General features: G+C 43.9%; 1 protein-coding gene across 2 annotated transcripts in view; it reads left to right on the top strand.

The window, feature by feature from the left end:
- Nucleotides 1–11,179, top strand: part of SLC4A8 (solute carrier family 4 member 8) — an 80,931-nt gene extending 69,752 nt beyond the window's left edge. The window contains exons 22-25 of one of the 2 annotated variants that reach the window (XM_069584352.1): nt 1,179–1,316; nt 2,792–2,883; nt 4,744–4,839; nt 5,965–11,179. In XM_069584352.1, coding sequence (XP_069440453.1) covers nt 1,179–1,316; nt 2,792–2,883; nt 4,744–4,839; nt 5,965–5,977 — 339 coding nt within the window. In that variant the 3' untranslated portion in view covers nt 5,978–11,179. The remainder of the gene's footprint in view (nt 1–1,178; nt 1,317–2,791; nt 2,884–4,743; nt 4,840–5,964) is intronic. The other variant, XM_069584354.1, reaches the window with a different exon arrangement.
- The last annotated feature ends 1,022 nt before the right edge of the window (nt 11,180–12,201 follow it).

Genomic DNA, 12,201 nt, shown 5'->3' with positions numbered 1-12,201 from the left:
GCCTTCCTCTCTCTGGCTTACTCTATCTATGTCATGAGAATGCTGAGCATTCAGTGGGCTGTTTGAAAGTTATCCAAAGGATGTGCCTCTGGAGGGAGAAGGCAATGAGGGTAATACCGAGTATTCATTTACATACTTTTGAAGTCTGTCTTACTGGGAGAATATTCAAGGATGAGGAAACTTTGGGGTTCTTTTCCCCTAATCTCCTAGATATATATCTTCCTGATGGGATTCTCAGTTTTGTCAGAATACATGTAGGGTTCTGCATCGGGGTGCTGTGTTCAGGGCTTGAGTGTTTGGTTAAAGAAATAGCAAATTCCCAGCAAATCCTGGAAGGGATACTTTCAATTTTGGATTTATTGTAAAAATAGTTGTTGCAATTAAGGGGAAATGAATGCAGTTAGCCAGATTTGCCCCATTTCTGATCTAGTCACTGGATTTAGCTGGTGAATAGCGGTCAGTCCACACAGGGCATTCTGGGCTGTTATTGGTTCTCCTTTGGCTGAAACGGCCCTTATGGGGAGAAAGTGGAGAAGTATTTGAGAACTCTGCTCATTTCTATTGAGTTGATTAGCTGTCATATTTTAGGCAAGTTACCTTCTCTCCCTGGGCCTCAGTTTCCTCATTTATAAAATGAGTGTCAAACCTCGTCAGAGGCCAGGGGCAGAAACCACTCGAGATCCATGCAGCAGACACAAAGCAAGGCTTTGCAATGTAATGTACAGGCAGAGGGCCAGAGGAAATCCACATGGCCCTTCAGGGTGCCCTGACCCTGCGGTGGCCCATGCTCAGGTTGGGTATAACTGGCCCCACCAAAACCATCTCCTAGAGAGGCTTGCCACCCCTGTCCTACCCTCTAGCCCTTCCTACTGGCCTTGAGGCAGGAGAAGACAGCTCTTAGGGCAATCTGATGATGAGGGTTTCTCTTTTCAGTGAAGAAATTAAATTAGTTCAAGTAGGGAATTAATAAGTTTAGAGTTGTTATGATGATAGTTAAATAAAATATTGTGCATAAGACACGTAGTATCTGGTATAGAGAGCCTCAATAAAAGGCAACTATGATGATTGTCGAGTTTGATTCTGCCTGACACGTCTTAGTCTGCTGTGAACATAAGACGTGGCTTTTTACTCCAGAAGGGAACACGCCCCTTTAATTCATTTTCTTTATTTTTCTTCAGGTTTTGGCCTTGGTCTTTGTCAGGAAAGTCATGGATCTCTGTTTCTCTAAGCGGGAGCTGAGCTGGTTGGATGATCTTATGCCTGAGAGCAAAAAGAAGAAGCTGGATGATGCCAAGAAGAAGGCCAAGGAGGAAGAGGTCATAGTTCTTGCACCAGCTGCACGCTTTGGGGCAGCCTCAAATTACAGAACATAGGAAGGGCCACATGAAAGTCAGCATGTCTGGAATCCCAAGGGTTATATTTAGGATCAGGGAAGATTACTCTGAAGATATTCTCAGCTGATGTCTGTCCTTCGTCTTCAAATTTGATAACCAGTTGTTTTTTCCTCTGTTTGTCTACAGCCTACTTACCAGGTTTACACTTAGAATATGGATGTGAATCTGCTTTTATTATCAGATTGAATAGTTTATGTTTTCCCAAAGGTCTAATTTGATAATCATTCAAAATCTATTATTTTCTGAGAGTGTTTGTTACATACTTAATTGCAGATGTGTTGTGGTTCATAGAGATAACTTATATAGGACTTTCTGTCCTTTCTCACTTTCCTGAGCACTTGGCTTCTGCCATCCACACAATGGACCTTCTGTCAGTGGCTTATAATATGTGCAAAGAATGGATGTTCAGCAAAATGAAGATACCGGTCCAAGGATGAGCCTGAAAGAGTTTCCACATCCAGTTAGTGCCTGAAATAGGCACTTTGAAATTCATTTTAGAGGAATTTTTCCCCAAAATCTTGAATTTTGAAAATCTTGTGTTATTTTTTTGAGATGTAATTGACCCATAATATGTTGTAAGTTTAAGGTATACAGTGCAATGATCCTATATAAGGATAAGCCAAAAATTCAATCCCTGGGTCAGGAAGATCCTCTGGAGAAGGAAGTGGTAACCTACTCCAATATTCTTCCATGGGAAATCCCATGGACAGAGGAGCCTGGTGGGCTACAGGCTATGGGGTCGCAAAAGAATCAGACACAACTTAGTGACAAAACAACAACAACAAGCCTAAAGTAGGATAGTCCAAAAGTCCACAGGCTAACTAACACATAGGGTATGTTTCTGTGGGGGATTTCACATTGGTTGCAGAGGAAAGGAAGACTAGAGTGAGCAATGTCCTCCACATCACCAATATTTCTGTAGGGCTTGCCAGTGTGGAAATTAGGAGTGATCTGAGATAAAAATCTCCAGACTGGAGTCTGGTGGCATCACAGAACGCTAAGGGGTAGGGCTGTGATAGGTCAATGAGATGAGTAAGTTATGGGGTTATAGTATCCAGCCTTGTGACTATAGTTAACAGTATTGTTTTTCAGTCGCTAAATCATTTGCAGTGCCATCAACTGTAGCCTTCGGGCTCCTCTTTCCAGTAAATCGGTAGTTGTATCTAAAGGTTTACTCATATTCAGGTTCTTTTTTTTTAAAGTACTGTTCAATAGGTACAGATATTGGATTGTCACTCATTTTATGGTGAGGCAAAACTATGAAAGAACATAGCTACACTCTCTTATAATAAATGTGAGAGAAAATTAGGTAGAAATTATAGGGATTGAAAAATGGGCTGGTGTAGACTACTGGTTTCACTTGATCCAAGATAAAATAATGTCTCCTTTTCTTGCAGGAAGCTGAGAAAATGTTAGAAATTGGGGGAGACAAGTTCCCCTTAGAGAGCAGGAAGTTACTAAGTAGTCCTGGAAAGAACAACAGTTTCAGGTAAAGCTCCCAAAACACGGAGGAGTTGACTTCTTTTGGTGGTTCTGTAAACATTCTGGCTTTGTGGTGGGGGTTGGGGCATGAATGCAGCTGCTGGTATAAAAAGCTAAACATTCAGCCTCTCAGTTGCAACCTATGAAAACACACTTCCTTTCATGGTTTCCTGAGGGCCTGCTGTACGTCAGGCACTGTGCCAGTTATGGGAGTCATGGGAGGACCCTGCTTCCAGAGTTCATGCTCTCCTCAAACCAGGACTCTTTCTGGCTATCTCTGCCACCTTCCAAAGGTGAATAGGGTACAGGCTATGCTTGTCCTCCTAGTGGGCGTGAAGTTCCCACGCTTAGGCAAGTCTTGAGGGGATGGGCAGGGACATCCCCTTCCAGCTTGGCTCACGGCAGCTGCAGTCCTAGAAGCCAAGGGGAAACTGAACTGGGATTCCTCCAGTTCCTTACTTCTGCCAGTGATCTTAGCCTTTTGGTCTGTTCAACCTATTTGTGGCCTGCTCACCACAAATCACAGGATGCTAAATTGGTCCATTTGTGCTTTCATTCCTGGCATTTTGTTTCCACTTTGAGAGAGGAATACACAGCTGAAAGAAGCCCAGAGGTAGAGAGGGAACAGAAAAGGGAGAGAGAGGGGATCTGGGCCATCTAGATGCTGGATAATTTACTGCCGACTTATTGAATTGATTGTGGTTTATACTGAGGGAGAGAAGAGGAAAAGCTTTTCTTTGGCCTTTTATTCATTTATTTATGACAACTGAAAGTAATATATATTTAAGGTATGCAACATTATATGTAATACATAAATATATATAGTAAAATAATTACTTTAATCAAATTGACAGTATATTCATCACTTCCTATATGTACCGTTTCTTTTTTGTGGGTGGAGAGAACATCTGAGATCTACTTTCTTAGCAAATTTCAAGTATACAATACATTCTTATTACTAACTGTAGTCACCATGCTCTATATTAAGTCTTCAGATTACTCATCTTTTAATGGGAAGTTTGTACCCTTTGATCAATATCTCCCCTTGTCCCCCACCCCTCAGCCTCTGGTAACCACCATTCTACTCTGTTACTATGAGTATTCAACTTAAAAAAGACACTGACCACAAAGAAATGGAATCTTTGGTCCTTAATAAACTTTCTCTGAGTTGCCATTCAAGGAGCCAGAGACTTTGCATTCTCTGTGGTATAGTGGGAGCCATGTTCCTTTCCTAGCAGGTGTTGCCTCCTCTCTTGGCCTTTTAAAAGGAACAGTCTGGCTTGAGGAAAGCTTCAGAGTATTGAGGGGATGGGGGTTTCTAGGAGACCAAGGACAGGATTCAAGGTCTTGAGTTTCCACTGATGCACGTTTGACCTTGGACGGTCTCTTAACCCTACAAGCTTTGGTTTCTGCACATTCAGAGTGAGGATGTTAATTATCTCTGATGCTATAATCGTTAAGATACCACATTGTAACGGACCTGTGTAAACTACAAATGGAAAAGATCTGGCCATGTAAATGAGAAAAGGAACAAAGAGTGCTTAGCCCCATGCCTGGCACGCAGTGAGCGCTCAGTCAGTTGTAGCCCCTGATGCTGCCACCAGCGTTGCCAGAGGGGCCTGTCAGAGGCGAGCAGAACTTGCAGGCAGGGCTGGCCGCTGGCCAGCGCCCCAGCCCAGCCCTCAGCTCTGACTCACGGGCCACCTTGCCTTTCGAATTCCCACCATCTGGCTCCTCGTGCTGTGAGAGCTGTGAGGCGAGCCCCCTCAGACTTCATCTTTTCCCTTCCGGTGGGGGGCGGGCGTCACAGACAGGTATATGACTGATTTGTATGGCTGACACTGACTGTCCTGAGCATTGATTTCAGATGTGACCCCTCCGAGATTAATATATCTGATGAAATGCCTAAAACCACGGTCTGGAAAGCTCTCAGTATAAATTCTGGAAACACAAAGGAAAAGAGGTAAAGAGAACTATAATTGCTGATTTTTATTTATTTCTGGCTTTTAAAAATAGAAATTGTGTTGAAAGTAAACTGTATTTTAGGTGTAAAATTGAATTTATCTGTTAAATAGCACATCTAGGACTGCCACTAACCTCACAGAATTGTTACAAGCCTAAGAGAAGCAAAAATGTTTTCCAGCTATTTGAGCAGATATATTGTTTTGAGCTGCCCATTTACACAAGCCCAAAGTTAGGATAGAATTATTTTGGAATGTAAATTTGCTTTATTGTTTCATTCCCTTTATCCTCTTTCTATTTCCCATTTCAAAATCGGTAGAGCATCTCTCTGGTGATTGCAGCCATACAAACTGGAAAATCCTTACAATATTGGATAGTGTTGATAATATTGATACAAAGTAACCTATTTAACTTGTTCCATAATGAGAATTATTGTCTCATAAAGATTTTGAAATATTAAATTGTAACTGTTTTCTTATTTTGAAAACCAAATTCTGAATATCATTTGTCAGTAGCATAGATCAATCTTAATCTGGTTCATGAAGAAAAGGGAAAGACTTGAGGCATTTTTGCCTACATTGAGGTAGGCTGTGTACTCAAATTACGTAAATAATTTGGTCCAAACACTATTCATCAGATAATTGAAGGTGAAATCTTAGGTCTTACTAAAGGCAATTTTTCTAGCTTAAAAAAAAAAAATCAGTAGGCTAGGTTAGGAGACTTGGCCTAGCTATTAATGTCATGTGTAACCTGGCAGACCACTGTTTCTGGCAGTTGGTTTATTCAGCCATGAAATGGGGGTAAATAACTCTCATTCATAAGGCTGCTCTGGAAAGTCACAGCCACTAGTGGGTGGTAGTGGTGGGTTATTTCTTCATCGAATGGGTTAAAATAAATCTGTGATGAATGTGAGTGAAATATAGAATCTTGTTTCCTTCAGAGGAAAATCCAGGCAGCTGTCGAAAGTATAACGCACATGATTATTTTTAGTTGAGAACTAGTCTACTTGTAAATGAACTTAAAATACAGCCAGATCCAAATTGTGGTGACATCTTCAAAGTATTGTGTTAAAAGCAGGAATGAATCATGTGTTCCCTTTTTGTCTAATTGTAACACTTTTGTTCAGTCTCTTCAACTAAATGTCTTTGCTGGGCTGGAGGCTGTGGGCCGTGAGGTGCCACAGGGAAGCTCTGGTTACAGAGAAGATGGCGGGGGTCTCTGAGATGAAGCGAGCCCCAGCCTGGCCCTGTCCTTGGTCCTGGCCAAGCCATGCGAGATTCAGTTATTGGTGGTGTGCATCAGAGGGCATCGCCGGGCCTGAGCATGGAAACCGAAGACCACCTCCTGCTGGTACTTCTCTTCTTCCTTCTCTTTCTCTTCAGAACTGCCACCATTGAAGACCCAGCTTCCCACTTGCCAAACATTGCCTCTTCAGGTGGCTGGCCTGCTGAGCCATCTATATCCATTCTGCCACTGAGGATTTTCCTCAGGGAGGTCCCTCTTGCTCAAGGACAGGGTGGGGGAGCGGGAGGAGAGCAGAGAGCAAAGGGAAGCCTCTCCGGTTGCATAGTGACTGCAGGCTCCTGGGCAGCACTGGGCCTTGGTTTGGTTGCCTCCTCTGGGGGATGCTGGTCAGACCCAGAGGCTGCCAGAAGGTCTGCTCCTAGGAGGGTCAGCACCCTGAGCGTTGGCAGTGCCAACCACAACAGCCAGAAGATGCCTCTGACCCGGTGCGTCTTCCTCGCTCCCTAGCAGCAGCCTGCATAACTCAGCGAGAACCTTGGATGATGGAAGGGCCGAGAGGGACACACACACTGGACTTGCTTATCTCAGATGGGAAAAGGCTCAGGGGAAAATGATGAATGAGGATGAGCAGCTTCGCTTGGTTCATTGATAGAGTAAGAGAATGAGCTTTAGTGGCTACCGAAGGGATTAGTTTAGACATCAGGAAGGACTTCCCAGCCTGAAGATTTGTCGTACTGTCTGCTTTCTGGTTATCTGGCGAAAGTTTGACCATAGTTGTTTGTGAGTAGAAAAAGATAAGGGGTTTTTTATTGGGCATGTTGAGGAAACATCCATGTCTTGCTGCTGTCTCTTGAGGACATATTTTGATTCCGTTCCTGGAGAGATCCAAGTGCTTACATAATGTCTCCTTAGCTGCCTTAGTCGCAAACCATCATCAACTCAATGGACCAAACCACTTTGATCATTCTGGATTTTTTTTTTGTTGACACGTTTTGACTTTCAGATGTAAAAAGCCACAACAGGGAAATGAACTGTAAGTGGTGAAATTAATTCTGGTATTCAGTTTAAGACTATATTTCTACTTTTTGTCTCCTTTTCTCTGTTGCAGTGAGGGTTTGGGCTCCATTGTGTATAGACTTTCCCTTCCTTTGTGCACAGAATGTGACTAACAAGCATGTTGGTACCCAGGGGATCTGATCAGTTTCCATCCTGGAGAATATTTGTACAGAGGGACAGCCCCTCAGTGTGCTCTCTTTCATAGGTGAAGAGTTGCTACATAATCTTATTGAAGTTTACATTCCTTAGACTCCAAAAATATGTTGATGCTATTCTAGTCTTACTCTAGGGACTTTGATATTGAAGGAATCATGCATTTTCCTATCTCCCTATCTCTTAGAGCCACAATTATTTTTAATACACAGATGATTTTCAAAATATTTGACAACTGGTACAGGATAGATACCAACCACTCAGAAAGGATGCCTGCTATAAACAAGCAGTATGTATGGCCATACCAGTGCTGACTGGCTGAACATCACCCTGCTTTCAAATATTAAAGTGCTATCCCTTTGAATTATGGGTATTGTTCCTGCTTGTCTAATTTCTATTCCTAAGGCTGTTTCAGGGACAGCCTCAGCTTCCTTTCCTATGGTGCAGACAGGATCAGGCATGCTTCTTTGAACTCTATGGGCATTAAAATCTTTGAGAGCCAAAGCTTCACATTTTATCATTTTAGGATAAATGTAATCATTGTACCTGTTTCCCTACCTGGTTTAGAAAAATCATAAGGCAACCCATCACTGGGAAAAGCTTTCTTGCTGCCTTTCCCTGTCCCTCTCTGGCTGCTTCCTTGAACTTGCCTCCTTTCTTCTCTGTTCCCTGAGAACATCCCTCCTCTCTGCCCCCATCTTGCCCCTCCCATCTTTTCCTGCCACCTCTGTATAGGGAAGGTGGTGACTGCTTCCTGTTCCCTTGGCCTCAGCGTGGCTACAGGGAATTTAGCAGGGAAGTCTCCACCATGCAGGAGAACTGGGTGATAGTGTCGCTCCGAACATCTGTTTCTGCACACACTGATGTCTCATGACGCCCTGTCCTGTGGGCTCCCTACTTTGGGAGGCTGTGCCAGTCTTTTGGGGCAGTTAAGTTTTCCTCAAACAGCAGCTAGCTCCATTTGTGCTGCATCTCAGTGGCAGGAACCACTCCATACTCTTCCTCTCTCATCTTTCCCAAATCCCACCCAGCACTCAGCCCCAGTCCTGGCTGCTTCCCAGCTCAGGTCTGTGGCTGGTGACTATGGGTGGCAGAGTCAAGTTGGGACAGTGTTTAGGATAGGAAACAGAGTGACAGTGAAACAGAGGCCTCGTGTGTATATGTGTGTGCATGTGTGCTTACCGACAAGTAAGAGTGTATCCAGGAGATTTCGTTGCTGCTACTGAACAGCCTCGTGCATCTAAGTTGTAGGGACATCAAGAGAATATTGTCCTTCCCCTATCTAGGACTTCCCTCTCTGGCCTGATAGAATTGCCTGAGGGCAAATGCGATAGCTTAGTCTTAGAAAAAGGTGTTTAAGCTCAATATTAAGGAAAAACTGATTTAGGGGTAGAAAGCAAGGCAGGTAGTTAGGTAATTCCCATGCCCAGGCTTGCTTGGGCCAGAGAAATAATCCACCTCTTCTCTGATGAGGGGAAATTTCAGGAGTAGTTTGAGTGTTGACAGTCAGTGTCCTGATAGGCTGGTGTTGTAGAGTAGGAAGGGATGGAGGCCAGGGATTAAGAAAGTGATGGTGAGTAGAATCTTTGTTCTAAGCAGAAAAAGTGGCATCTAGTGGCATTACTAAGTGGTTGGGTTACTTCCTAATTTATGACTTAAGGAAGGGTTGGTCTAGGGAGAAGGTGAAGGTCAGCAGAAATGTGTTGTGAAATTGCCCAAAATGTTGCTTACATAAAATGCAGGCTAATTCTTTGTAGCTGTTTATGATTTCAAACTTCTGATGATGGGACTATCAGGAGGGCTGGTCTTTACTGCACTCAGCTCCTGTCCCCTCTCCTTGTTCATATATTAAATTTGCCTTTGGGGTGGAGAACCAGAGAACCATACATTTCCAAAACAGGTTATAAATAGTTGCTCTTTCTATTTGTCTGGGATAGGACTGGCTTTTAAATTAGTCATAGATATTTGATCAAAATCTGGTAAGCTAAGTCTTAGGTTTGGTTAACATCTTAGGTTGACATCTGTGACCTTTAAGAGGTCTCTGCTTTGGGGAATCTGGTTTTTGGTCATCCAAAAACGACATTTCCCTGTTTGACTTTATTTTCTACCTATTCTGTATTCTAGACTTTCCTTCTAATTAAGGAATCAGTAATTCTCCCTGCAACTTCTCTGATGATTTCAACGTCCATGTTCAACATGTCCAGGTTTTCCTGATGCATAGGAGAAGGCTTGAGCCAAGAGCCCATGGCTTTCATTCTAACTCTCATTAGACATAGTCTCCAGTATGTTCTTTCTACTACTTTGTTAGCTTCTCTAAACGTCTGCCTTTGCAGGAGAGTTAGCACCTCCTCTGAGGACTTTTAAGCACTCTTTGCTAGTTCGTTACTGCATTTTCCTTAGACTTCTCAGGTTCCCAAGCCACATCCTGGCAAGACAGTTGACATGCATCAGATATTCTCAGCCTTCTTGACTGTCTCTTGGTCGTAGCTGCCAGACCTTCTAAGGTAGAATTTGTTCCTGCCGGTCCTAACTGGCCAAGTGAGACATCATCTCAGTTCTGCCCCTTTTTGCTGACCTAGCTTTTTCAAGCTCTCTTTCTCTCCTTTCTGCCTTTTCCTCAGTCTTTCAAGTTCTTCTTGGAGGGAAGGAGTTTTTGGTCCGAGGTCCTAACAGCCCCCGCCAGTGGGGGCTAGGAAGAAAGGGGGGGAGGTTGGATAGTTCTGGGGCTGCTCCAAAAAGGAACTTGATGGTTATTTGCCTTATTTAGGATGAGGGACTATGAATTCTCAAGCCCTCAGGCTCATCCATATTTCAGTGTAAATAGAGAAAGACATTCCAAAACCAAATAGAAGGGATTTTTCTACCAAACCTACTCTTTATCATTCTTGGTGCCCCTGGGGTCTTGTATTAATTATAGAGAATGGGGTAGTTGACTCAATTCACATTTCTTTAGTTTCTTTAGTGGAAGGAGGCTGACTTTCACAACCAAAGAGGTGTGAAGTAACTCTATCGAAAGAGGAAAGGAGTGTCACATGAATCTTTTCAATAGGAAACATCAGAAAGGGGAGCAATTCAACTACAGGCATAATTCTTTTAGGAGATTCTGTGCTCAAAGGGAATGGAATGGTTTCTGATCCTTCTGAAAAGAAAAGGAATAGCATTTTCTGAAACCTAACTCACTTTCAGCATTGGAGAATATAGAATTTTTCTTCTAGCTGATGGCACTAATATTTCTGAGCGGGAGAGAGAGCCCACCCACGGCCCTTTCCCAAGCCCAGCAGGAACAGCAGAGCTCGGGTTCTTTTAGCAGGTTTGCAGTTGATTTCAACTTGCAGGTTTTCCACACGTGCAATAAACTGGATGTGCAATTACTCCTTTTGCAAAAGAGGCCAAAATCCTTCTCCCCACACCTCTCCTCCATATTCACTCCTCCAAGATGATAAGCCTCCCTCTTGTTTATCTGTGTCTGTCTGTCCGACTGGTTAGATACAGCTGCCCTCCCAAGCACATGGTGTCAGGTGGAGAGCACAGCGACCTTCCCACGGAAGGGGACGGCTTGAGGTGCTGGTACATTTCCCTCGTTTTCTATGTTCTTCTTTCTAGTAGGTCTCCTGTAGAGATAGAGATATTTTTGTTTTAGAGATTCCAAAGTATATATTTTTAGTGTAAGAAATGTACCCTCTCCACACTCCATGGTGTAAATAGAACCAAGAACACGTGTCATTGTGATAATCCCCTAGCAATCTGCGGTAGCAACAGGACCCCTGTCCCTCACCGCCTAGTCTCACGGTCTGTGTCTGTGAACCGAGGGGGTGATGGTGACACCTCTGCCTGCCCAGACCTTCCTATGCTCAATGGGTGAAAAATAAAGTCTGTGTAACTGTTAATACCTATGGTGTTTTTTGAGCTCGAAACGTGGGATCTGAGCCAAGGTAACTACCTTCCAGACTCGGGAAGAAGAGTTATGAAGATGCGGGGGTGGGCCTGAAGAGGGGCCTATACACTTTCCTGCGTGCAGATCCTGAGGATCCCTGGCTGGAGCCATGGAAGAGGCTAGACTGCCCTTTCTTTGGGGACCACTTAGACTTATTTTTGGGTCAGGGGACAGGATAGCATGAAAAGAAAGCCCACCTTGGAGCTACAGCTAGGCTGATGAGACCAGTTACTAATATTTAAGGACTTGCCACTGTCTACAAATCCAGATTTTAAAGATCTACAGTCATTCCAGATAGTTTTGGTTTTAGGGGGCATGAGGCTCCATTTCTCTTCCTCTCAAATCCAGTCATTGGAGGGATGGAGGAAAGGGGAAGAAGGAAGGATTGGAGTAAGAGTAAAGAGGTGAGTGGGGGAGGTAGAAGGGAAGGGTAAGGGGAGAGCCAGTCAGCCAGCCTGGTGGAATGTGACTGGAAGGGCATCAGCTGGAAGCCTCCTGAAACCAGCCCTCTGTGGCTCTTCCAGGAAGGAGAACCAAGACAAATAGGTGTGGGACACAGGACAAGCCAGGGTTAAGTCACAGGGGGTGTATGGGAAGGTTCCTGTGCAGGAACTGAAGCCAGTTTTCACCCATTAAGTTACACATGAAAAGTGCTCAAGATGGTACCTGGCACACACTAAACATAGAGCAAGTAACAAGAAACCTGGAGGAAGGTGGCTCCTGGGTTGGTTAATGGCAGCAGTCGCATCAGGGCTCTGGTCAGATTTTCTGCAGTTCTCTTGGTTTTCCCCCTCATAGTCACAGGATAGCTCCAGAAGCTCTGGTCGTCACATCAGGCAGCACAACTCTTCAGTACAACAGAGGGTGAGGGGGCTTTCTCCAGCTTCTCTCTCTCTCTCTTTTAAAGGAGAAAACCTCTCCCAGAAGCCCCCTGTCCCCAACATGTCATTGGTCAGAATTGAGTCATATACTCAT

The sequence above is a fragment of the Ovis canadensis genome, chromosome 3 (assembly GCF_042477335.2).
Source record: "Ovis canadensis isolate MfBH-ARS-UI-01 breed Bighorn chromosome 3, ARS-UI_OviCan_v2, whole genome shotgun sequence".
In the NCBI taxonomy this organism is placed as follows: domain Eukaryota; kingdom Metazoa; phylum Chordata; class Mammalia; order Artiodactyla; family Bovidae; genus Ovis; species Ovis canadensis.
Note: the sequence above shows the minus strand (reverse complement) of the source record. Positions and strands in the feature narration are given on the sequence as shown.